At 38.4% G+C, this 27,807-nt stretch overlaps 1 protein-coding gene across 3 annotated transcripts in view; it reads left to right on the top strand.

Moving 5' to 3' along the window:
- ERCC6 (ERCC excision repair 6, chromatin remodeling factor) overlaps window positions 1-27,807 on the top strand; it is a 102,010-nt gene that overhangs the window by 22,931 nt on the left and 51,272 nt on the right. For all 3 annotated transcript variants that reach the window (XM_007526483.3, XM_060191455.1, XM_060191463.1), the window contains one exon: window positions 20,905-21,033. In XM_007526483.3, the coding sequence (XP_007526545.1) occupies window positions 20,905-21,033 (129 nt within the window). The remainder of the gene's footprint in view (window positions 1-20,904; window positions 21,034-27,807) is intronic.

Below are 27,807 nucleotides of genomic sequence, written 5' to 3'. Positions count from 1 at the left end.
TATTTATTATTGAACAGGGACAGAGAAGAAATTGAAAGGAGAGGAAGAGAGAGAGAGGAAGAGAGAGGAAGAGACACCCCTGCAGCCCTCCTTCACCACTTGTGACGCTTTCCCCCTGCAGATGGGGACCAAGAGCTAGAACAGAGGTCTTTGAACTGTAAAGTGAGCGCTTAACTAGGTGTGCCACCGCCTGGTCCCCAGATAAATATATTTTTTAAGTTATTAAGAAGTTTAAAGAATTCTTGATCCAACTTACTATTGTAGCTGTCTGCACATTCTAAGAGTCGGCTTCTTGTAGCCTTAGCTTGCTAGAACTAGTAAAGCTCTTAACCTGCAATGCTTCACTCACTAGTTCGTCTTCATCTTTGGGGTCAGCATTAGAAAGAAAAGCTCGGGAGCAGGACTGGACCAGGAGCTGTGAGGGGGACTAAATATTGTAATCCTTTCCACCAATAGTGGGCTTCTTGCAGGGTCAGGAAAATGGAAATGTTCAGTCATGTGGTATACATGAGGTGGTTATTGTTTTTTTTTTTTTCTTTTGAAGCAGAAAATCATTCCAAGGGATCAAGGGATATTCCTTTCAGAAAAGCTGTGGGCAAATTAGGCTTTAGTATGTTAGAGAAGCAGCTTGCTTTTTAAAACCTCTTGTCACGAGAAAATAGTCATTACAGATTCATAAACCACAGACATACCAGTATACTTAGTATGTACCACATACCTCTCCTTTTCATTGTAATTTTTATTCTTGAGACTGACTTTGCTTTATTTCCATGACTTTATCAGTATATGGTGCTGGTAAGTTACAAAGTGAGTACATTGTTTTATGAGGTAACTATGATGTGTTTTCCTTTATTTTGTGTGAAACAAAAAAGTCTGTACACTGTAGATTTCTCTAGTGTCACATAGAGCATGATGCTATTCTCATGTCTTATACTTACTGTGAACCTTAAGATACTCTAATGGGAAAGGAATCTATCTAGTAGATTCACTTTAAAAATATTTGCTTCTAAGGTGGTTTTTCCCTCCAACCTCTAACAAACTTTCAATCTTAATTCTTAAAGTAGAGAAACCAGTTAAAAAAATTATTATTATTATTTTTAATCAACTGTGACTGTTCACTGGCGAACTGAGGGGGCTGGGTAGTGATGCACCTGTTTGAGTGACCTGTGTTTAATTCAGTCTCCTGGTATCTGCTTGCAGGGGTGGGGGGGGGCGGGAAAGCTTCACAAGTAGTGAATCTGTATCTCTTCTTCCTCTCCTCTCAATTTCTTATGTGGCCTAAGATGAGCCTGGCCCCCACCTCATTGAAGGAGCTTTGCTGTGGTCTCTTTTACTTTCTGTCTCTATCTTGAAAGAAAAAGAAAAAGCTCATGATCCATATTTAGACTGCTACATGTATTTCCTAAAGTTTTAAAAGTAGATGCAGCATAGTTCTTGTAACAAGTAATTTGAGGGGGCCAGACGGTGGCTCATCTGAAAAAGTGTACTCATTACAAATAATTTGAGGACCCGTGACCTAAATTTGTTTTTTTTAAGAGGTAGTATACTCAAGTTGAGTAGTACTATTTATAGTATATGGTACTACATAACTGATGAGTAATTTAAATTTGTCACAACTTTAAAGTTACTTTGCACATTTAATATCAAAAGATATTTGGGAAGCTATTGCTCAATACTCTTGGATAATCTTAATCTTTTTCTTAACTACTATAGAGAATTAATAAAAGTGTTAATCTCAACATATTGATTATATATGGAGCAATACATATTCTTCCCATTAAGTTGTGTCAATATTAAATGTGTTTTTAGTAGATCAGTATTATTATCAAGAGCAATCTCTTTTGATTAAATTTTAAATATGAATACAGTTTAACTTCTAGGCAATACGTTTTTCTTAATAATATTATGATTTTAAAATGTAAACTTTACAAAGCCATATCATAAAACAGCTTTTTGTTAAAGTTCCAATAAACTCTTAAATGATTTAAGAAATATCAATAACTAATTACCACCAAAATACTGAAGTTTTAAAAGTTTTATAGCTATATTTATTAATGCCATTAAACTGCAAAGATTCCACATTGAAATGTTCCTAGTATGTCTTCCCACATACTCTTTGGTTTGAGAAATGTTAAAAAAAAATTAAATGGTCAGGATGGAGAAACACAGTAGCAATATTTTATTTTTTAATTTAATTTAATTTAATTTTTTTAAATTTTTTATTTAAGAAAGGATTAATGAACAAAAACATAAGGTAGGAGGGGTACAACTCCACACAATTCCCAACACCCAATCTCCATAACCCACCCCCTCCCATGATAGCTTTCCCATTCTCTATCCCTCTGGGAGCATGGACCCAGGGTCGTTGAGGGTTGCAGAAGGTAGAAGGTCTGGCTTCTGTAATTGCTTCCCCGCTGAATATGGGCGTTGACTGGTCGGTCCATACTCCCAGTCTGCCTCTCTCTTTCCCTAGTAAGGTGTGTCTCTGGGGAAGCTGAGCTCCAGGACACATTGGTGGGGTCTTCAATCCAGGGAAGCCTGGCCAGCATCCTGGTGGCATCTGGAACCTGGTGATTGAAAAGAGAGTTAACATACGAAGCCAAACAATTTGTTGAGCAATCATGGATCCCAAGCTTGGAATAGTGGAGAGGAAGTGTTAGGGAGGTACTCACTGCAAACTCTAGTGTACTTCTGCTTTCAGGTATGTATTTTGCAGTAGTTTATGGATACGTGTGAACATAAGTTCTCTCTCACAGAAACTGGTGTATATCTAGGTTGTGGGACTTTGTTAGAAAGTGAACTACTTGAGATGAAATTAGAGTGTACTATATAAGGAAAGGTCTCACCCGAGTAATGAAGCTGAAGGGTTGTCATTCCACACGTGAAGTCTCTGGACACAGTCTGAGGTGAAGCATGTTGAGGTGGCATTTGTTGCATTGGTTAGGTTGTGATCGGTGGATGCAATATTATTTGGTTTGGATTGGGAGATGCATACGGGAAAGTGGGCCCTATCCAAGGGTTCCAGGACTGGGGGAAGTAGGGGCTCTATAGTGGAGATGTGAGGTTCCTGCTGTCTTAGGGTTCAAAAAGACAATCGATAGTTAATGTTATCATCACATTATTTGTTAATTGGGTTAACTTTGAAAAGTCCTTTTGTTATGGTTTGCTGTACAGTATCCAGTATCTTGTATATAGCTGTGCTATTGGATGCTTCTAATCTACTTGGTCTAGGCTTTTGAGAGAGTCCGCATATCAAATACACAGCCTATATATTAAAAAGATTCAGTTTGTGTTTTGAGAAACTTTGAGACATACAATTGATTTTCCCCCTCTCATATTAATTAACTACTGATTTATATGTCTACATTTTGAGTAGCAATATTTTAGAGCTGCCTTTCTGTTTTGTTTTTTTCTGTTGTTGGCAGTGTTGATCTTTGTAGATTAAACTTGTAATGCTATTCCTTTGAGTAAAGACAAAACCCTCTAGGATTTTTTACAAAAACTTGGTGATAGATTCTCAGAGTAAAGCCATATAGTTTACAACACAGAAAATGAAGTTTTATTCTTAATGGTCAGAACACATGAATAGGAACGGTGCACCCTTTGTTGAATTTTTTTTTTAAAATATTTATTTATTCCCTTTTGTTGCCCTTGTTGTTATTGATGTCGTCGTTGTTGGATAGGACAGAGAGAACTGGAGAGAGGAGGGGAAGACAGAGAAGGGGAGAGAAAGACAGACACCTGCAGACCTGCTTTACCGCCTGGGAAGCGACTCCCCTGCAGGTGGGGAGCCGGGGGTTCGAACCGGGATCCTTACGCCGGTCCCTGAGCTTTGCGCCACCTGCGCTTAACCCGCTGCGCTACCGCCCGACTCCCCCCCTTTGTTGAATTTAACAGTTGTGTATTGGATGTAGCCTTGTTAATTATTTAATCATAACTACATTAAGACATTTAATTCTTTCTTAAAATATATTAATGCTTTAGGAACTAGGGCTTGCCCTTCTAAACTCTTGGAAGTGAAAATGGATGATTCTTAGATATTTCATCCATATTTATTCTCTCACCTCAGAAGTCAGATCTTTTATTAGCTCTAGGTAAGTGTTAATTGACTGGTAGGAGTTTCCTATCAAGTCTTTTCTATAGCTTATCCTTTTCTGGAACTGGATAATAAGGTTTACGATCCTACTTTAATTTAGCCCATGACCAGTTTAGACCAAGATAAATCTTTGAAGGATTTTCTTTCTAATTTAATATTTATTTATTTATTTATTATAAAGAGAGGGAGAGAGAGAAAGAAAAAGCTAGAGTACCAGTCGGGCATGTGTGATGCTGCAGATTGTACTCAAGACTTCATGCTTGAGAGTCTGACACTTCATCCACTGTGCTACCTCCCAGGCTACAGTCTTTGAAGTTTGAACTGTTTTTTAAAATGATCTTATTTTTTCCACTCTCAGTTTTGTTATGTATGTATGTATGGTTTATCAATGTATTTATGTTGGTTGTGATGCTGGGGATCAAATCTGAGATTTGTTTTACCAAAGTCCAGCTGTCCCAAATTTTATCTTTCTTCCTTTTCTGTACTAAATTGCAACCGGAGGCTGTCTCCTTAGTAGTGTTCCCTAGTTTTTTATGCCTCTTATAATGTACCCAGATGGGTGAGTCACTTAGAAGTAAATCTCAGGTGGAGGGTAGATAGCATAATGGTTATGCAAACAGACTCTCATGCCTGAGGCTCCGAAGTCCCAGGCTCAATCTCCCCCTCCACCACCACCATAAAGCTGAACAGTGCTCTGGTAAAAAAAAAAAAAAAAAAAAAAAAAGTAAATCTCTCCACGTTAGTGGCATATGCAGATCTAACAACATATCTTGCTTTTTTATTTTAATTTTAATTTTGTAATACCAGAGTTTCCACTAAGGGATATCTCTCAATTTTGAAATTTAGTTCTTTCTTAAAATATATTACTGCTTTAGGAACTATGACTTGTTGGGAACTCTTAAGAGCCATTGACTTAATAGAAATAACATATATTCATAGGACTTCTGCAGGCATGGCCAGGGATTCACAGCTGCTTCATGTCACTCCATTGATCAACTAGTTAAAGGAACGGAAAATCACCTGAAAAGTACAATTTTAATTTCTTCAGAAATAACATGTATTCGGTGTTGGAAGTCACATGTGTTCAAGGTCACTTACCTTGTTCACTGTTTAATATGTGAACCTTTCCTCTCAAGGTGATCAAAAAATCAGTGGCCATTTTTTTACCTTAGTGTTGCTGATTTATTTTTCTGTTGAAATATGAGGCCAACTGTTATTGTTTTATCTTGGTGGGCAAGGAATAGCAGCATTCATGCCAGCTAACTGCCAACCTTGATACAGAGCACAGTGTCACCAACTCTTCTCCTTTCTTCTGTCAGTACTGCTTCAGGCAGGCTTGGGGCATAAATAGGATTACGTTGTGAATGTAAGAATGTACTTCCAAAGTTAGGTTCTGTCTTCTGGAATAAAGTCTGAACATCTGTAATCTGACTAAAGCCTGTTCCCTAGAGCTCTTGTATTTCTTGTTTAAGTTGCTAACCCAATAGTTTGTATTGTCTTGGCAATGAGTATCGACTAAAGTAAGGGTTCCTAACCCACAGACGGATTTTTGCAGAATCACTTAAGAACCCCACCACTGGAGATGGTGATTCAGCAATTCTAGCCTGATGCCATCAAGCAGTCATTTTTAAAAGCCTCTTTGAGTGATTCTCATGCACTTCAAGTTTGAAACTGCTTGATGTATGTTGTTTTAGCCGAGCTGGCTTCACGGGCGGGTAACAGAGACTTGGGGACACACGGCTGGGCTGAGAAGCTGCAGTTTAATCTTTATTCACGAACAGGCAAATCACCACACCATGTGCTTCCCCCATCATCCTCTCCCCGTTGGTGCTGCTGGGACTCTGCCCGTCCTTAGCATAGGGGGCGGGGAGAAAGAGGGGCGCAAAAGTAGCAAGGGGCAAACCAATTCTTCTCAGAGGTCGGGGGGAAGGGAACATATCAACAGATGTATATAAGTTCACATTACTTCTGCTCCTCAGCAATTTCAGCCTTTCCCTTTTAAAGCTGAACATAGGATATTAAGATATAAATATACTTCTTACATCTTATTTGTATGTTATTTTTCTACGCTTCATTCTAGGCTTTGACCATATGCACTGTTGTTACAGTGGCTGTACACACAGTTTGTTCACTTTGTTCATATGTGGAAGTAGGAAGGCAGTGAAGCTGAGTAATGACAGTGTATTGGTTCCCTTTCTAATCATGGTCTTGAGTGGAAAGTACAGTATTTAGATGTGACCACAAGGTGGTGCCAAGAGTCAGCAAATATATGTCTCCACTTCCCTGGATGGGAAACCAAATTAAAAAAAAAAAAACTAACCCAGGGATCTAGGAGTTTAGGGGAGATTACTAGGGAGTCTAGAAAATCAGGCAAGTATGGTATGAGTGAGTATAGAATTTGTCTCCTAGTCAGGTATAACCCGTATCTGTAGTCATAATGTGCAATGATGTAACTTTTTTTTAAATTAAAAACATTTTTTTAATTTGCTTTCATTTTCCTCTTTTGTTGCCCTTGTTTTATTGTTATTGTAGTTATTATTGTTGTTGTTATTGATGTCGTCATTGATGGATAGGACAGAGAGAGAAATGGAGAGAGGAGAGGAAGAAAGAGAGGTGGAGAGAAAGACAGACACCTGCAGACCTGCTTCACTGCCTGTGAAGCTACTCCCCTGCAGGTGGGGAGCGGGGGCTTGAACCAGGATACTTCTGCCGGTCCTTGCGCTTTGTGCCACCTGCGCTTAACCTGCTGCGCTACTGCTCGACCCCTGATGTAACTCTTTAATACATTTTTAAGCCTAAAGATTTTATTTTCTTCTAGGTTTTACTTTTTTATGTGAAAATTTTTGAGGTAATAAAAGGTTGAGGGCTCCATTTGCTGTGTAAATTTTTTGTTTTTGTTGTCCTTGTTTTATTGCTGTAGTTTTTATTGTTGTCTATCTTCATTGTTGGATAGGACAGAGAGAAATGAAGAGAGGAGGGGAAGACAGACAGGGAGAGAGAAAGATAGACACCTGCAGACCTGCTTCACTGCTTGTGAAGCGACTCCCCTGCAGGTGGAGAGCCCGGGGCTGGAACCAGGATCCTTATGCCAGCCCTTGTGCTTTGCTCCGTGTGCTTAACCCACTGCGCTACCACCCGACTCCCCCGCTGTGTAAATTCTACAGAATATTTACTAATACCTTTCAGAGCTCAATCATTTGGGAAAAATAGTATCTTTATAGCTCCTTTTCCCTCCCTACCCCCTCCCCAAACACACACAGCAGGACTTCTGAGATGAAGCATGAATTGGATGCTAATTTGGAGGGTTTGAATGTATCAAACCAGGCCAGACAAATGTTGAAAATAGTCTCTTGGAGTTGGAAATTTGGGGTCTTGGCCTGAGCAAGAGTGTCTTAAGTAGGGGGTGGCATGGTGCAGTATGATAACATCAGGAGTAACTAACATTATTGGTTGCTTACCATTCAGTAGTACTTCACTTCACTGGTTTAATTGTCATAACTCCCCCTAGGAGTGGAATCTGAGCCCAAAAGGTTGAGTTTGCCCAAGAAAGAAGTAAGTATTGGGTTGTTGGAAAAGTCATGCCGTATTTTTCTATGCAAAAATGCATCATGACTTTTCTGACAAACCAATAGAATAGAGCAGAGAAAAGGAAGGAATCTGAAGGTGACTGAGTCAGGTGGCAGTGACAGGTCAGTTTGATCTGGTGCTATGGACTCAGATGAGTTCTGCCTCAGTGACTAGTTTCTCCATCTGGGGGTCTCATTATTTGCCTGAGATATTGCTAATGACTGTGAATGAACCTTTCCCCTACTGCTCTGTTTCCACTTTATTCTTTTCTTGGAGTCTCTTTCTTTTCCTTTTGCCTAGAGCTGGCTCATTTCGTTTTAGAATTACCCTTCTATTGAGTCTTTTTACCAGGTGAGGGTTTTTATACCTTTAGGCTATACTTATGCAAATACATGTTACACCTTGAGTTTGATTTACTTGTACTTTAAAAAAAAAACTAAGTCATTTGAGCTTCAAAAAATGTGAACTTACTAAAAGTTTAATATTTGAATCAAAAACCTAAATGTGATGATACAGAAATTTTTCCTTCCAAGTTTTGGAAGTTCATTTCTTTCATTCTTTTTTTTTTTTTTTTTAAAGAAATAAACCTATGATCTTTATTATTCTTATTAGAAATTTCTGTTTTAAAGAGAGTGAAAAAAGTTAGTCCTTGAGGAGTTTTCTTAGAGAGCATCTGGGCTTCTTTTAAATGACGAAGACACAAATGAAGACTAATTCTGCCTCGTGCTATGCACACACACCTCATTCTCAGCTCCAGTGTATAATTGTCCACATCAGTCTTAATTTACTCTGTGAGAGCTGGACTCCTAACTGAGGGTATTTCATCTGCTCAGATGTGCCAATTAAATCTACCCAGATAGACCATAAAAAGGCAGATAAGAAAAGTAAAACACTGAGTATCGCAATTTAGCAAATTAGACTAATCTGTAAGGGATTCTTAGCTCTCTGAAATAGAAAACTTATCACACTACAGAAATGCAAGCTATATTAAATAACCAGCTTGGTGCCTTGAATATATTTTAAAAAAACCGAATTGTGCTCACTGTGCTTATGTTGTAGATTTTTTTTATGCATATTGCAATAAGTAGAGGGTGACTCTGATACTACTGTTTCACCCCAGATTAATAATGACTCCAGGCATAATGTGTGACATTTTCCTCATGGTCAGTGTAGGTCTGCACTGCTTGGGCTTGCTGCTGCTTTATGACATAACAATGAAGACAGAGTAGTGAGGGGAGTTTTGAATCTCAAGTACCTCAATATATAACTATCCTTAAATTTTACAGATCTCATTTATTTTATTAGTATGTGATCTCAGGTTACTAAAAATCTGACAAATCCCATTAATGGGTATGTTGTGCCCTTTTTTGTAGGTTAGCATAGGCAGTTGTGTATGCTAGTTTTTTTTTTTTTTTCTTTTCCTCCATTTTTTTTCTTTATTGGGGGAGGTTAGTGGTTTACAGTTGACAGTAAAATACAGTAGTTTGTACATGTGTAACGTTTCTCAGTTTTCCACATTAACAATTCAAACCTTCTCCAGGTTCTCCTCTGCCATCATGTTCCAGGACCCAAACACCCTCCCCAGAACCCCAGAGTCTTTTGTGCAGTACACCAACTATTTTTTTAAATCAAACTTTTATCAAATATATATTGTTTCTTTTGCCCAGATTATCTGTAGTTAAAAGAACTGCTGAACTGATTTTACTGTTATTTGGAAAAGTTGGCAGGTGTCTAGTGAAAAATGAGTTTTGATTAATCCTGCCATATCAAAGGAAGCCAGGAATCATGCTGTTGTGCAAAAATGAAGGTCATTTTTCTCCTCCTTAAACTTTAGCCCTAATTTGGGGGCAGTGGTCGTAGTAAGGAAGCTGAATTTTTTGAGAGAGGAGGGGGGTGAGAGGGAGAGAGACAGACAGACAGACACCAGGGGGACCAGAGGCTTGAAAGCAGTCTCTGCAAAGCGGGCGCATGTATTCTTTACTTGTTGTGTCACTACCGGGCCCCAGCCCTAACATTTTAAATACAAACTTGAAATTTTAGAAATTGATTTCCCTGAGTCGGGCGGTAGCGCAATGGGTTAAGCGCAAAGCTCAAGGACCAGCATGATAATAACAATGATAACTACAACAACAGTAAAACAACAGGGGCAACAAAAGGGAATAAATAAATACCTAAAAAAAATTTTAAAAATTGATTTCTCCTTGTGCAATCGTTTTAATTTCATAGCAATTATAAAGGTGATCCTAATACTTTTTTTGGTTCATACTGTGACTATAGTATAGTTTTAGTGAATTTGAAATTTAAAAAAATATATTTACTTCCTTTTGTTGCCCTTGTTTTATTGTTGTAATTATATGATTGTTGTTATTGGTGCCGTTGTTGTTAGATAGGACAGAGAGAAATGCAGAGAGGGGGAGAGAAAGATAGACACCTGCAGACCTGCTTCACCGCCTATGAAGTGACTTCTGCAGGTGGGAAGCCGGGGGCTGGAACTGGGAACCTTATGACGGTCCTTGCGCTTTGCGCCCCATGCGCTTGACCCGCTGTGCTACCTACTGCCCGACTCCTGAATTTGAAATTTTTTTTGTCATCGCCATGGTTTCACTGATCTGGGTCAGCTTTTTTCAGATAAAGTCAGAAATGGTGAAAGGGAGAAAGACACCACAGCATGAAAGTTTTCTCCAGTGCAGTGGGGTCCAAGCTCAAGCCTGGGTTGCATGCATAGCAAAGCAGGTACACTATCTAAATGAGCTAGTTTGCATCCCCAGAGAGGCAAGACTGTGTATAGACTCTGGGGCCTGTTTATCGGGGTGAAATATTTGCTGTAGTGTTTGGGGGTAAGCTACCTCTCCTTGCCTACCTTTCTTCAATTGTGAAACAAAGAAGAGATACTACTACTATTACTAGTAGTATTTGCCTCATAAGATGAAGTATTAAATTAGCTTAGTACATGTAAAATGCTTAAAACAGTAGTCAGTATGCAGTGAGCACCTGTAGCTTAATTATTACAATTACTTAGTACTAGTACTAAGTGTTTACTTAGTACTTAGTATCTGTTTCCTGACTCAAATTAAAAAAAGATACACATCTTATGGATGTTTATATGTATAATTCCAAAGTACAACTTTGTCCAGAGTTAACTGACCTTACTTAAGGATGTAATCTATCTGGTTGAGACTAGGAATTATAGACCACAAAATCAGAATGCCATACTTCTAACCTAGTGGCTGAGATCACCATGTTTTATCTCCATGCTTATAAAATGCATGTTAGAGTAGCACATGCTCTTCAAGGGTGACATGCAGACTATAAGAGATACAGAGATCTAAGATATTTGGCATATGATAAACTCTTAATAAAATTTTAACTATGCCTATTTGCCTGTCCATTAGATAAAACATTTACGACACAGATTCTGCTGATCCAGTAAGAGGGACTGTGAGAATTATGAAGAACTTAGTGATATATATGAAAAGGTGACCTCTTGCCAAAATAAAAGATAGTTTAACAGTTGGTATTAGTATGCATAAATCATTAATTGTTACAAATTTAGTTTTGTTGATGTAGGCTTTTTCTTTTCATGCTTTTTTATTAATATGAGTAAGATCCATTTAGTGATAAAATCTTTAGGAATGTAAGTGTATTATCGCTTACTAGGAAGAAAATAAGCCTTTTTTTTATTTTTTTCTTTTTCTTTTTCCTTTTCCTTTTTTTGGTGGCTGTGGATGTGGATCAGAGACAGAGCACAGGAAGTACATGCATGAGGTCCTAAGTTCAATTACTGGTACCTCTCTTATGAATAAATTGAAAGATACACAATTCTCCTTTGCACACACTAGGGGGCACTAGACATCTGCCCAGGGGAGATACTTAAAACGTCACAGCATATTCTGTTCTAAGTGTGGATAAGTAAGAATGACACCCTGGTTCCTCACAGTCCTCTCCATTCTAATGGCAGTGTTTCAGATTCTTCTGTTGTACCTTGTAAAACTTGATTTCTATTTTTTTTTTTTTGCCTCCATGGTTATCACTGGGGTTCAGTGCTGGCACTATGAATCCACTGCTCCTGGCCACCATTTTTTCCATTTTATTGGATGGGATAGAGAGAAATTCAGAGAGGAGGGGGGGTAGGGAGAGAGAAAGACACTTGCTGACCTACTTGACTGCTAGTGAAGCAGGCATCCTCCTTGCAGGTGAGGAGCAGGGGTTGGAACCCAGATTCCTGCATGGGTCTTTGTGCTTTGTACTAAACCTCCCCTTACCTGTTATAGGCCTATAATACAGCTCTCTGGCTGCATTTACTTTTATTTTTTTTTAGTGAGTATCTTAAATCTGTAATTTTTTGGATAGGACAGTGAGAAATTGAATGAGGAGTGGAAGATAGAGAAAGAGAAAGACACCTGCAGGCCTGCTTCACCACCTGTGAAGGCGACTCCCCTGTAGGTGGGGAGCCGGGGGCTCGCATCGGGATCCTTACTCCAGTCCTTGTGCCACCTGCGCTTAACCCGCTGCACTACCGTTCAACTCCCAAATCTGTGATTTTTAATAGAGTTCTTCTCTAATAGATGCTACCAAAGTCTGAGAGAAAAACGTCCATTTGATTGCAGCTATAACTGTTACATGTATGTACTCAAGAAAAAAATGAAAGTGGAAACACCAGAACCATTATTACATTTAAATATCGTTAAAGACTAGTTCAACTTTTTCCTCTATCAGATGAGAATTTCTTTCATTAAAAAGTTGATTCGTGTGGTCCAGGAGGTGGTGCAGTGGCTAAGGCACTAGACTCTCAAGATGAGGTCCCGAGTTCAATCCCTAGCAGCACATGTACTAGAGTGATGTCTGGTTCTTTCTCTCTCTCCTATCTTTCTCATCAATAAATAAATAAAATCTTAAAAAAAAAAAAGTTGATTCAGGCAGGGAGCATGGATCAGCCTGCCAATGTCCATGTTCAGCGGAGAAGCAATTATAGAAGCCAAACTTTGCACCTTCATTCTTTATAATGAATCTTGTTTATCCAGTGGATCTAGTTTGGAGTCAGATGTTGAAGGAGTCTGATTTGTAAGACAGTCAGTAGGAGGCAAAGTAGCAAGTCATAAATGAGATAGAGCAGGGAATTTCTTTAATTCTTTTGGTGGAAGTGGTGGAATTGGGGGTACTTAGATGATTTACTTAGATGATTATCTGATTACTGTAAAAAATGGTGACTAATCCCTAGCACTGCAAAAATGGTATCATCTGTTTTCCATCTACACCATGCCTCGGCCTCGCGTGAGCTTAATATACAGCTTGACGACACGAGAATCCGGCATGAAGCCCAGCCAGTCTATCTTGGTGTTACTCTCGATTGCACCCTGTCATTTCACGAACATCTCATAAAAACTGCAGCAAAGGTGGGCGCGAGGAATAACATCATTGCAAGACTGGTCAGCTCCTCATGGGGCGCGAGTGCTTCCACACTACGATCATCATCTCTGGCATTATGCTATTCCACTGCAGAATACTGTGCCCCAGTATGGTTCCGTAGCCCCCATGTCCACTTGGTCGATTCCAAATTATATTCCTCCATGAGGATAATTTCTGGAACCATCCGTTCCACCCTGGTTCCATGGCTGCCAGTTCTTAGCAACATCGCCCCGCCAGATATTCGTCGGGATGCGGCATCATCTACTAAGTTCATTTCCCACGTCTACGCTCGACCGGATCTGCCAATATACGCGGATATCTTTGCCCACCCTGTCCAACGCTTGACGTCTCATCACCCAATCTGGTCCCCTACGCCTACACTGAACTTCTTTGTTCCAGACTCTTGGAAACAGAGTTGGCAGTCAGCTGAGGTAAAGAACAAACACCTCATCACAGACCCCTGCAAGCGTCAACCTGGCTTTGACCTAGCACGTTATGATTGGGCCCTCCTCAATCGCTATCGAACAGGCCATGGCCGGTGCTGGGGAGCCAGAGACGACCCGAACTGCCCCTGCGGCTACAGACAGACTATGACCCCACATAGTCAACGACTGCCACCTCTCCAGATTCAAAGGAGGTCTCGAAACTTTACATCAGGTTCAACCTGACGCTGTTGACTGGCTACGGAAGAAGGGCAAACGCTAGAAGAAGAAGATGATTTACTGTTCCCAGGTTACTTTTTTATATTCGAGGAGGGAGAGTTAATATAAAATGGGGACTTCCCATGATGCTGTAGCATTCTTACATGGTACCAGAGCTAAAGTCTGTGTGTATGGGGAAAGCACATGCCCTAACCAACAAGCTATCTCACCAGCCTAGGAAATGTCTTGAAATCATTTCCGGATGTTTCACTTGATTCATTTTAAGGCCACACTTCTCTGACCCTGGTGTCTTTCTGTTATTTGCTCATTTGTTTAGCACTTATTGAGGGTTTGTAGTGAAGCAGTAGTATCTAGAGGTTTAGAAATAGCAAGTGACTTCCAGTCTAATGAGAGAAGAGAGTATGACTTTCAAAAAGTGGTAACACTTGATGAATGTTCAGGTAGAGATTCCAGGTGTGTCCAAGGTGCAGTGGGTTTGGGAAGGCAGTAGGAGGGTAGGACACTTAATTCTGATTCCAGTGAAGACTTCTTACTCTTGCTTGTACAGATTGGAAGGGTCCCTGGATATATGTTGGAGTCAGAGAACTTGGGCACAGTATAAGAATGCAGATTCACAGAGATGAAGCTATAGTTGTAGCATAATGGGCAACAAACTATACTTTAATAAAAATTATTAGTGATTTAAATGATGTAGAAAATTATAAGCTAATGGGTATAATTCCACACATTTCCCACCACCAGAGTTCTGTGTCCCCATTCCCTCCATTGGAAACTGCATTAATTCTCCCAAGATCACAGTTTTGGGTTGACTATTATTTCTATAGCTATATATCCTTTTTTTCCTATAGCCCTGCCGTCTCATCTTTTCTAAGTTAGACTTACTACTTCTGAGTGTCTTTCTTCCTTCCTTCCTTCCTTCCTTCCTTCCTTCCTTCCTTCCTTCCTTCCTTCCTTCCTCTTTCTTTCTCTCTCTCTCTCTTTCTTTCTCTCTCTCTTTCTTTCTTTCTTTCTTTCTCCCCTCTTCTCTCTCTGGGTCCTGATAGAAGTGGAGTTCAGAGCCCTCTGATCATCTTCCTCATACCTCTCTGGGAATATGGATCAAAATTTTTTATTGAGTGCAAAGGGTGGACAGTCTGGCTTCTGTAATTCAAGCTGTGTTTTTTTGTGCATACATATTTTGAGTATCCTTGGAGTGTTGGGAGTTGTCCCATAAAAGTAAATTAACTTTAAATGGCAGCATCTATCTCTTAGGTGTATTTATGGGGTTCTATTGACAAGATACCCCAGGAGGTTACAGCTGGAGGAAGTATTGTTCCCCACACGGTTCCAGTGGTTAGACTGTGCAGCATTGCTAGCAGTCTAGTCCTGGGTCTGAGCTGGTCTTGATAGATCTTTGTTGCAGCATCAGCCCTAGGCCCTCCAGCCTGGGCCAGGTTCTCATTCCTGCATATAGTGAAGCCAGGGAGTGTTTTCTCTGCCTGCATTTGATTGGAATTGCAAGTTTATGTTTATTACAGGCTTCTCTTCTAAGTGGCTGCCAGTGGAGTCGACAGCAGGCTATGACAGTTGTGTGAGGAGATAGAAACACTGCCAGTGAACACCATGCCCACTTGGTTTTATGTGACTGCAGCTGTGACTATTACATGTGGTTTTTTTTTTTATTATTTTTTATGAGAGGATAGAAAACATGAAACAAGTTTTTTTTCCCCAAAAATGTAACTGTTGTACTAACTTCTTCCTCTCACTGTTGAAATCATTTATCTAGCTTCTCAGAGTGTAAGACTTATTGAGACTATTTTTTGTTTAAGATTTTATTTATTTATGAGAAAGATAGGAGGAGAGAGAAAGAACCAGACATCACTCTGGCACATGTGCTGCCGGGGATCGAACTCAGGACCTCTTGCTTGAGAGTCCAAAGCTTTATCACTGCTCCACCTCCCAGACCACAAGGCTGTTTTTAATTTTAAGGTTTCTGATTACTTGGGCCCAGATTTTAATTTTGACTCACCCCCAATCAATTTTAGGTTATTCTGTGCTTTTTGTTGTTGTTGTTAATATGTTAAAGTGGGCCGTATGCTACAACAGTCTTCTGTTTGGATATCTGTTACTTGGTTTTTATTTCACTTATTTTTAAAAAGATTTATTTAGTAATGAGAAAGATAGGAGAAGAGAGAGAAAGAACCAGGCATCACTCTGGTACATGCACTGCTAGGGATCAAACTCAGGACCTCATACTTGAGAATCCAGTGCTTTATCCACTGCACCACCTCCCAGACTTATTTTTGAGCCGGACAGAGAGAGTGAGAAAGATCACGTGCCAAAACTTCCCTCAATGTGGTAAGCACCTGGGTTACCCACATAGTAAAGCAGCATTTTATAGTTTTTAACTTGAGATCTCCCACAGTAATCTTCTGATGAGTTCATATATCTGTTCTTACTTAAGATGGTTGCTTTATTCATGATAATTTAGTGGCTATTCATTTGGCAGATTTTTATAGTTTCTATAGTTTTTATAGATTATATATCTATATATCTATAGTTTCTATAGTTTTTATAGATTATATATATATTTATAGTTTCTATAGTTTTTATAGATTATATATATTTATAGTTTCTATAGTTTTTATAGATTATATATATATTTATAGTTTCTATAGTTTTTATAGATTATATTTATTTATAGTTTCTATAGTTTTTATAGATTTTATAATTTGAAATCTATCAGTACATATTCAGGTAATTCTGTCAGTATTGTATTGCAGTGTATTATCTCACATTGATTGGATTGAACTATCTGTTGCCTCTCTTTCTCTGTAAAAAAACATTATATTAGTACTTGCCTCAGAATTGTGTGATGATTTCAGTTAGTGACTATTCATTAAGCACTTATATTGCAGGCTCAGGTTCAGTGTTTCACCTGGACACCACATTTAATCCTCCCCACATCCAGTGGGGTGCATGTTATATTCCGTCTCGCAGCTTCGTAAACATAGATGCTATAGGGGTTGTTACTTGCTAAGAGTGGGAGAGCTTTATAAGTAGCAGTCGGAATTTGTATCTAGAGTCTGAGTCCAGATTTTATCCTTGTTGCTTGTATCTTTTTTTAAATTTTAAATATTTATTTATTAGATAGAGACAGTCAGAAATCAAGAGGGGAGGAGGAAATAGAGAGGAAGAGAGACAAAGAGACTCCTGCAGCTCTGGCTTCACCACTCACAACTTATTCCCTGCAGGTAGAGACTAGGGGCTTGAACCTGGGTCCTTGTGTGCTTTAATAGGTGACTCAGTCAGGTGTGTCGTCATTCAGCCTCCTTGTTGCATATCTCAAAGTCAGTTTATACATAGTGTAGACTTCCCTCCCTGACCCAGCTATCACTCTGTCAGTCTACAAGTCAGCTGGCTTAAACACACTAGAGAAAGCTGTCTAAGAGTAAACAGTTTTAAGAACCTGATCACATCTAGCATGGGAAAGATGTTTGTTATTCTCAGGATTCAGGGGAGTCTGGCTCTTCTCTGCCTCCCAAGTGTACTGTGTCCTACTTGTCCACCAGCATGTGGTGCTACATTTCTTCAGTGGCTACTAGTTAGGTGGTCAGGCCTATTTTGGTTTCAAGCCACATGGGGAATTGCTCCTTTATATAACAGAAGAGTCAGCCTGAGCCGCATGTGCATGTGGTTTTATAACCCTGGTATTTTCTGTCTTTTAATATGTGTATATGATTCTACTGGGGCAGTTTGTCTCCACAGTGATACAAACATTGGTAGGCAATAATGATTTTTTTTTTTTCCCCACCACCTTTAGTCATTCCTTAGCCAATCTGAATAAGTGTTCAGCTCTTTTCATCTTTCTTTATGAAGCAGAAGGCACTGTAATGCAATCATTTCCGTAGTGGCTTATGTGGTTTCCTAGGTGCCGTGTGTTCTGTGGTGACATGATGCCTATATTTTAAGAGGTGGGAAAAGAGGAAGCTGAGAATACCTGTTGATGCAGAGTGATGTGGTGAGAAATTTAATAGCCTCAAAGATTTACTAGCTAAGTCTGAGGAAGTAGCTAGCTATCAGTGAAGTTTAATATATTATATTCAATGCCTTTATTGTGCTAAACATCTAAAGTCAGAGTCTTTTGGTGTTTTTCTTGTAGTGTTCTATCACCATAGTAGTTAAATGAGAAGATTTTTTTCCCCCTGATAAATCACCTTATTGGGGGAAATAATTATTTACTAGACAGTTAATCACATAAGTAGTTTCATATCCCCTCATGTTAGGTGTCTGTGCACCATTCCCACCATCAAATGCAATCTTTCCTCACAGTCATGCACTGAGTCCCCAGTATATTTAAGTGGCTGTGAGTCTTTTTTTTTTTTTTTTTTTTTGCTCCCAGGGTTATGACTGTGGCTCTGTGCAGGCAGAAATCCACCCCTGCAAGCAGCCATTTTTTCCATATTATTGGATAGGATAGAGAGAAATTGAGAGGAGAGGGAGATAGAGAGGGAAAGAGAAAGACACCTGCAGATCTGCTTCACTGCTTATGAAGCCTTCCCTCTGCAGGTGGGGATCTGAGGGCTCGAACCTGGATCCTTGCAAGAGTCCTTGCACATAGTACTATGTGCATTTAACTGGGTGTGCCACTGCCTGGCCCCTTGATTTTTCTGAGTTTCATGATTACTGAGTTTCACAGATTACTAAACACATGTATCTTTTGCTAGGCATGTACTTAGCACTGAGTTCTGGTAATACATGTTTGTATAATGAGGACTATCTCCTCTAAATTTGCTTCTTTGATAAGTTTCAGGTATTAAATAGCAATGATTCAGATTTAAAGGTGAAATACTGGCCTATCAGAAAAATCATGATGAAATTTTCTATTTTCTCTGTGCAAAAATGTGTCATGACTTTTTCGACAACCCAACCTAACACTCAGACACACGCATACAAGAGAGAGAGGGAGAGGGAGAGAGAGAGAGAGAGAAGAGGGAGAGAGAGAAATACATGTATGTATCATTTGGCTTCTAAGTTCCACCAGTAAGGGGTACCAGGATTTCTCAGCTTTGGCACTGTTAATATTAACTTAAAAGTTAAAAAATTAAAATTATATTGTGAAGGACTGTTAGTATATATCCCCTCTCTCATAGTTATAGCAATCAATGTCTGCAAGCATTTGTCAAATTAAAGGGCTAACAGTGGCTATGTCACCCACAAGTTGAGAACCACTGCTGTACACTCTTGCTTGCAACTAAACTTGTTAAATAATATTGAACTCTAGAAGAACAGCGAAGGCTGTTATAGTCACCCAGAAGTACTTCTTCACATTATCAACTGCATGGAGAGAACTCTTCAGGAATAAAAATGGAAACAAAGGAGAAAAAGATTCCTTTTAGAATTTAAATCACACATGGTTCAATTACATTTTTTTTTTTACAAAAAAAAATCCTATTATATTAAACTTTACAGCTAGCCAATAGCTGTTTGCTAACACTTAGTCTTACACTGCCTCTTCTAGTTTCATATAAAATGTCTTTATTTCCTTTTATGAGCTAGAGAGGGAAGAGATTGGAGCACTGCTCCAGCTTATGTAATGATCACACCCGACCTCACACATTCAAGGCCTGCACTTTATTTGATGAACCACCTCCCTAGTTGCATACCCTTTCCATTGCTTGTTTGTATTTAATTTTTTAATTTATTTTTTCCTTTATTGGGGGACCCTCTCCATTTCTTTTTAAGTTACCAACAACACTAATTTGTAGATTCTGCTAACGCTCTGAGAAGCAGTTTCAACTATTTCTTCTTTAATAATTTATGTTTATGCCTCAGCTAGCCCTTCCGTTGGTTACTTTGAGGAGCTGAAACTTTGAGGAAGGCAAGCCTTTATTTAAGGGTATGTTTTACAGCCTTCAGTGGCTATCTGGCTGGGATTTCCTACCACTCTTGTATTTCGGCCTTGGTGTTGCTTCTGTAGTTGATACTGGAAAATATGCCAGTCCTCTAATTGGATAATGTGTACAATATTATTTCTTCTTATTGCCTTTCTCCCTCCTTCCATATTCTTTATTATTCTTGCATGATGAGTAGCAGATAAATAAATGCCATCCTATATATTTTTTAACTCTCATTTCTTTCTGTTGAGCCTTCTGTTTTGATGGCATTTCTCTATATTGCTATTTCTTTTAATCATTTTCTGAAATTCAAAGAAAGTGTGAGCTGCGTACATGCTGAAAAAAAGTAATCCTTTTATTGTGAAAGGGAATAGAATGTGAAACTATGGACATATATTTTCCGACTCCTATACCTATGTCCATTATGGTTCTGTGAATTCAAAATTAGTTTGGTTAGATGGCTGCACCTTATCCTAATAGTTTTGATTGTTACTAAGACTTCCTGTAATATATACATGGCATCACTCTTCTAAAATATAAATGTTTACATATGAAAAGCATCACACTACTAAACTTGTAACTTAGAAGGTATTAAGTGAGAATATCTCCGCCCCCCCCCCCCAGTGCTGTAATTAACCGTGATTTTATATCATTGATGCACCCTGGTAATATATGAATCTGATTTATAACAATTTTAGCCAAATTTTGCTTTATCTTCATGGCATTGTGCTCTTTTAGACTATAACTATTTTATCATTAACACAGAAATAGTGATTATAAAATCTTTTTTTTTTTTTCTTGGTTATGTTGTCATTTTGCCTGCCCATACTAAAATTTTCACTGGATCTTTTCTAGAATTAAGTTTACATATCTTAGGGCTTAGCAGAGAAATTTTCCCTTCGGGTTTGCCAGAAGAGGAGAAAGTAGTTTTGTTAATGAAATGGGACCTTGTAGAAATATTTTTAGAGCAGTCATAATAATAGTTCAAGTAAGAATTGAATTGAGAAAGAACTACCAGAGCAGTGTGTTGGCTAGTGATGACAGCAGAAAGCCAAATAGCATTGTAATTTGTCTGTTTTTTTTTTTTTTTTTCTTTTTTGAGAGAGAAACACAAGAGCACTACTTATCTCTGGTTTATGGTGATGCAGGGGATTAAACCTGGGACTTTGGAGCCTCAGGCAGGAGAGACTGTTTGCTATCTCCCCTGCCCAATTTCTTTTTCTTTACATTTGTGTATAACTAGTTTAATCTCCTTATTACCACAATAACGAAAATATGATTTTTCTTTCCATGCTAGGAAATGGAATAAACTGAGACTTCAGGACAAAGAGAAGTCTTTGAGGCATGAAGAAGATTCCGAGGAAAGTGACGCTGAATTTGATGAAGGTTTTAAAATGCCAGGTTTTCTGTTCAAAAAACTTTTTAAGTACGTGCCATGTGTTCTTTATCAGACCAGTGTATAGAAATTAAGATTTTAGGAATTAGGTAGAGCTGCAGCAGTTTATTGCAAATATAGATACTGTCAAATGAAATTTTAGCCCATGCAGTTCGTTAAAATTAGATGATAATAAATTGGCTAAAGTGAGCATGTTGGATGGTATGTTTGTAACCTGATGAATCTATATGGACCTGTCACAGCAGACTAAAAGCAGCACATTTTAAAAAGCCATCTACATCAGATTACTTTTTGTTTTAGTAATTTTGAGGGATCAAACCTTTAGTTCTTAAATCAGATGAATTAAATAGGACTTGTATATTAAGATGACTATTGGGAGCATTTTTATTTCTGTGTAGAATTTGAAAACTTAATTGTCTTTGTTATCTTCTATTGAACATAAGCATAGACTGCTTTTGAGCTGATCAGATATGTATCTAAATATTTTATGGAGATGTTCTCATGTCCAAATAGAAGGATATAAGCAGCCACCTTTATAAGTAAATTGCTGCTTGAAACTATATCTCATATGTGAAAATGGCTGGCTGTTACATAACTAACCGGATGTTGTTTGGTAGATGCATGCCTATGGTCTGGATGAATCTCCTGTGATAAATGTAGATACTGAGGCGCATTTTCTGTCTCATCACTCCTGGAATTTACTTAACAAGATATTTTAGGAAAGCTCCTTCAAAGCTTATGGGAATTTAAACCATTAAGTAGCTCCTTTCTGTCTCTTATATCATTACTTGGTAGTTAGATACAGGGTGCAAACTTTCTTTCCAGAGGATTATATTTAGTCCCATTCATAGATTCAGCTGTCAGCCATGCCCTAAGTTTCTATTTCAAAATAGCATGTTTTTAAAATTAAATAATAGTTTTTATTTGTTATAGTTTGTTACAAGATTACGTGATTACAATGTATAGTTCAACACCACACCCACTACCAACGTCCTGTATCCCCAAAAGATAACCTCCCAAAGATGACAACAGTAGTTCTCATAAGTCTTACAGTTTGCTTCTGTTTTGTTTCTTTTTTGCCGAGTTCACGTAAGTCAGATTTCTAGATTCCACATATGAGTGAAACCATCTGGTAGTTGCCTTTCATCTCTTTACTTACTTCACTGAGCATCGTCACCTCCAGTTCCATCCATTTTCCCCCAAAGGACACAATCTCATCTTTCTGATAGCAGAGTAATATTCCATGGAATATATATCACATAACTTCTTTAGCTAGTCATCTTATGATGAGCATTTAGGTTTCTTCTACTCTTTGGCTATTATGAGTAATGCATCTGTGAACATAGGGGTGCATATGTCTCTTCTAATTAGTGTTTGGATGTCTACTGGATTAATGCCCACTTTTTTATTGGGTTATTTTTGCTTCTTTTGTAGATCTGTACCAGTTTTGTATAGATGTTTCCTATCAATTGTTTGATGTGCAGATATCTTCTCCCATTTACTCTTACCTGGTTAACCTTGTATAATTTGCTTTCAATATGTAGAAGCTTTTTAGTTTCATATAATGCCATTTATTTACTTTTGTTTTCATTTCCCATGCCCAGGGGGTTGAGTTTCCAAATACATTTTTGATGTGAAGACCCTGAAAAGTTTCACTGACATTTTCTTCTATAAAATTTAGAGTTTCTGGTCTAATATCTAGATCTTTAATCCATTTAGATTTGACATTAGTATATGGTCTTAGGTGGTGCTCTCATTTTGATTTTCTGCATTTGGCTGTCTAATTTTTCCATCACACTCTGTTGAAGAGAGCTTCTTTATCCCCATTGAATGGTGTTGCCCCTTTGTCATATATTAGGCAGTTGTGTATGTATGGGCTTATTTCTGGGCTTTTGATTTTGATTTTGCTCCATAGATACAAGTGTCCATTTTTATTCCAGTACTGAAAATAGTACAAAATAGTACAAAAACATTTATTTATTTATTTATTGGTCATTAGGGTTATCACTGGGGCTCACTGCCTACATAAGGGCTCTACCTTATGTCTGGTAGCCGTTTTCTCCCTATTTTTCTTTTGAAAGAGGGTGACTATATTTATAGCCACCTCTTTGTCTCTAAAGTGGTTGTATTAAGGAATAGGCCAAATTGTATCAGTGTTGTGCTAGCAGAAGTAATACTCAGATTATAGATTAAATTGATCTAATAAAGACAGGCCAGTTCTCCATGTGTAGCAAGTGATTTGGCAAATATCCACAAGAGTCAGGTCCTATGTATATTTTTGTATGAACATAATTTTCTATTAAAGGTATTTTACAGTTAATAGGACCAAACTTGGCTTACTAAAAGTGTATAAGCCCATTTTACAGTTAATAGGACTAAACTTTGCTTACTAAAAGTCTATAAGTCTCAGTGCCTCAGTTATTAGTAGTATGATAATGTGAATACTTGTAGTTAATTGTTATTATTTACCAGGGCACTGCTCAGCTCTGGCTTTATTGTGGTACAAAAGATTGAACCTGGGACCACTGAGCCTCAGGCATGAGAGCCTGTTGCTTAAATTGTTAATGCTATCTCCTTGACTCTGTTTATTTTTTTTTGTTTTTTATTATTGCCACTGTTTATTGCTGTGGCTTGGTGCCTGCATAACAAATTAGCTGTCTCCAGTGGCCTTCCCCCTACCTCTTTTTATAGGACACAGAGAAATTGGGTGGGGGGAGACAAAGACAGTAAGAGAGATACCTGCAGACCTGCTTTACTGCTCATGAAGCTTCTGCCTTGCAGGCAGGGATTAAGCAGGGGACTGGGTCTTGAACCTGGGTCCTTTTGCACGGTAATGTGTACACTTAACTGAGTGCTCCATCACCCACCCACTCCCATTTATTTATTTTTTAGTTTTATTTGAACAGTCCTGGAAAGTGTTCTGTTGTTTCACCTCTGAAAAACGTTTTCTTTCAAAATGTTGTAAGACTTCCTTTTTTTTTTGTAATATTTTTCATTTATTTATTTTGAGATACAAAGAGAAATTGAAGGGGGTAGGAGAGAGAAAGATAAAGGGGGGAGGGAGATAGAGAGACAGAGACATACCTGCAGCACTGCTTCATCACTTGTGAAGCTTTCCCCTGTAGGTGAGGATCAAGGGCTTGAGCCTGGGTCCTTACGCACTGTGATATGTGCTTTCAACCAAGTGTGCCACCACCCAGCCCCATAAAACTTCCTTTCTTCGGCTTTATTAATAGGTTTGATAGTCTCCATTTTTCCTTTATGATTAGGCTTTAGCCAAACCAATTTAACTTTAAGCTGTAGCTAAATGTTTACTGTGTTTACCACACTCTCTGGAATTAAATTAACAGGGTCTAGTTGTACACAAGGGAGTCAGAAAGTGCAATTTATCCATTTAAGTGCTATTTTCTGCAAGATCATGTTTAACTTTTAAAATTCTGTTTTGAAAGTTTGCCCAGCAAATGTATTTGTCAATATAATTTAGCAGTCAAATGACAAGCTTCAATACATTGACCTTAATTTTTGCCATACTAGCAAATGCAACCTTGGGTTAGTGTGACAGTGCCAAAATAGACCAATTTTATGTGGCTGTTTTGTGATGCTTCAGCCTCATGGGAAAGCAGAGGATAGTTATTTATTTACTATTACAGAATAGCTTGTAATTTTTAAAAATTTCCTTAAAGAGTAATTTTATATATATATGTATGTGTGTGTGTGTATATATATATATATATTTTGAAGTTATGTTTATTTCCGTGCATCAGAAGGACCAGAACACTGCTTAGCTCCAGCATATCATAGTGCTGCTGATTAAGCTTTCAGCCTTTCACATGCAACTCTGGTTCTTTACTGCCACTGTGATAGTTCTCCATCTCTAGAAAGTAATTTTTATATACTTAGTAGAGGTCCTGAAAAGTGTGTCCTACAAGCTGCTTTCATTTAAAGCACATACTTGTTTTTATTGTGTGTGTGTGTGTGTTTTAATTAGGAAATTAAAGCAGTAAAACGCGAGTCACTTAGTGGCACTACTGAAAGTAGGACCCAGACTCTCAACTCACCATCCAGTAGTGAATATATGTCAGAGTGCTCTGATTGATTCAGTTTGAGGATTATGGGAAAACAGAGCCACTCTTTATTATTTTTCTACAATGTCCCCAGCTGCTATTGGGTATTCCATTTAGTAGTGAGACATATGGAATAACTTAGTACTTCTCCTCTAGTAGTGTTATTCATCTTTTTATAAACACATTAATCACACGCTGTTTGAAGACCCTTAGAGATAACATTTGTAGATAAGGAAATGACCAGCACACTTATTTCCTCTGTTGAATCACATTAAATCCAGATGTCTTTACTCTGTCTTTAATTTTTTCTGGGATCCCACACTGGTCACCATTTTTTACTCCTTTCATGATTTCTTGGTTGTTTCCCTCCAGAGTCTTTCTACTTAAAAGTTGATTGGCTCAAACAAAGAGGGACGTTGGATGGCAGCTCTGGTGAGTAGTAAAACAGAATGATAGGAGAGAGATTTTGACTCCTTTTCTTCTCAGAGAAGCTGGCCACATAGTAAAGGACCAGTTGACTAAAAATTTAGTGATTTTGTTTACGTATCTGTTTGAGACCTTTTTGGAAAAAAAGACACACACACACACATACACACACACACACACACACACACACACACACACACACACACACACACACACACACACACACACACATTATATTGCTGAGTATGCTGTAATGAATTCCCAGTGAGTCTTTATTCTAAGTAAGCATTTCTTACCTTTGACACAGTTGACATTTTGGGCCAGATGATGTTTTTCTTTTAACTGTTTTTATTAGATATAGACAGCCATGTATCAAAAGAGGAGGGGGAAGTAGAAAGCAGATGAGACAGAAAGACACCTGCAGACTTGCTTCATCACTCATGAAGTTCCCCCCCCTGCAGTTTTGGGGACTGGGGGCTTGAACTTCTGTCCTTGCACATTGCAACATGTGCATTCAACCAGATGCACCACCACCCTGCCTGGTATTTTTTGTTTGTTTGTTTGTTTGTTTTGTTGTAGGGGCTCTCCAGTGCATTATGTATGTTGAGCAGCATATCTGACCTCTGACAATTGTACTTACCCAGTTGTGACCAAAGAAATATATCTAGGTATTGCTAAATGTTACAAAGGGAGCAATCTCTCTCTCTCTTTCTGAAGAATCTCTGGTCAAGAATATGCCAGAATGGGAACACTTTGAAATCAGGGCTCCTACATTTCAATTCTAGATTATTGATTTATTTTCCTTTAAGGAATGTGACTTGCAGCAAGTTACTTATGTGTTCCATCCTTTCCTAACTGAAAAAATGGGCTATTGTCTCAGTGCAGGCTGGTTACATGCATAGTGCCTCCCCAGCAGGTTCTCCAAGTGGTAGCTTTTATTCTCTGGTTACATACCTCATATTAATAGAGCATGTCTTTCTTCCCAAATTAAATGATAGGATATACGTACTGGACTTCATCATCTTTTGTTTTCTAATCTTACTCTTCTTCAGCATATATAATCTTCGTTGTGTTTATTATAAATAACAAACTTAATGAGTAGCAGAATTCTTCATAATTTTCCTTTCATCAAGATAATAATGGCAACAGTTAAAGTCAAACTTTTGGGATTAGTTTGCAAAATACCAGGGGAAAGTTAATCATAATACACTTACTGGTAAGAGATTAAATAAGCTAGTTAACAAGAATAGAAGTACATAATGAGATTTTATGTAGACATGTCACATAATAGATAGTAAATATCTGGGAAGTAAAACAATAGAGCCACTTCTTTGAAGGTAGGAAACTCATTAGCCTTTATATTATCTCTTTAAAAGTTCCTGTAGCATTCATTGTCATTTATTTACTTATGTTTATTTATGTGTCAAGCTGGGGCTTTGGAATTACTCCTGGTTTTTCACTGAGATAGAGACAAGGAGAGAGGCAGAGAGAGAGAGAGAGAGAGAGAGAGAGAGAGCGCCAGATAGCACAGCACTTGTGCTTTCCCTGGTGTGGCTCTCCCACGTAGTGCCAGGTCTTGAGCCTGGGCTCTGTCTTTACCTGGCTACCTGTCTCTGGCCTCTTGCTGCCTTTTGACTTACGTATTTTTTGCTCTAGATTTTTCAGTTTTACATATAATCTTTATATCATATGTTAATGTTAAATCCTCTCCTTCTTAGAAAAATGCTCCTTTAGCTCCACTTCCCCAGAGACCCACCCTACTAGGGAAAGAGAGAGGCAGAATGGGAGAATGGATCGACCAGTCAACGCCCATGTTCAGCGGGGAAGCAATTGCAGAAGCCAGTCCTTCCACCTTCTGCAACCCACAACTACCCTGGGTCTATGCTCCCAGAGGGATAGAGAATGGGAAAGCTATCAGGGGAGGGGGTGGGATATGGAGATTGGGTGGTGGGAGTTGTGTGGAATTGTACCCCTCCTATCCTACAGTTTTGTTAATGTCTCTTTTCTTTAAAAAAACAAACATACAAAAAAACAGAAAAAAAATGTTCCTTGAATTAGACTTTTTTTTTTATTAGTGACTTAGTAATGATTAACAAGATTGTGAGATAACGGGGTACAATTCAATACTGGAGTATGCCCCATCCCCTCCATTGGAAGTTTCCCTATTCTTTATCACTTTTGGAGTATGGACCAACATTCTTTTTTTTTTTTTTTTTAATATATTTTATTTATTATTGGATAGAGACAGCTGGAAATTGAGAGGGTAGAAGGAGATAGAGAGGAAGAGATATAGCGACACCTACAGCACTTCATC

The sequence above is a fragment of the Erinaceus europaeus genome, chromosome 1 (genome assembly GCF_950295315.1).
Source record: "Erinaceus europaeus chromosome 1, mEriEur2.1, whole genome shotgun sequence".
NCBI classification, from domain to species: Eukaryota; Metazoa; Chordata; class Mammalia; order Eulipotyphla; family Erinaceidae; genus Erinaceus; species Erinaceus europaeus.
This window is presented reverse-complemented; position numbering and strand designations above follow the sequence as displayed.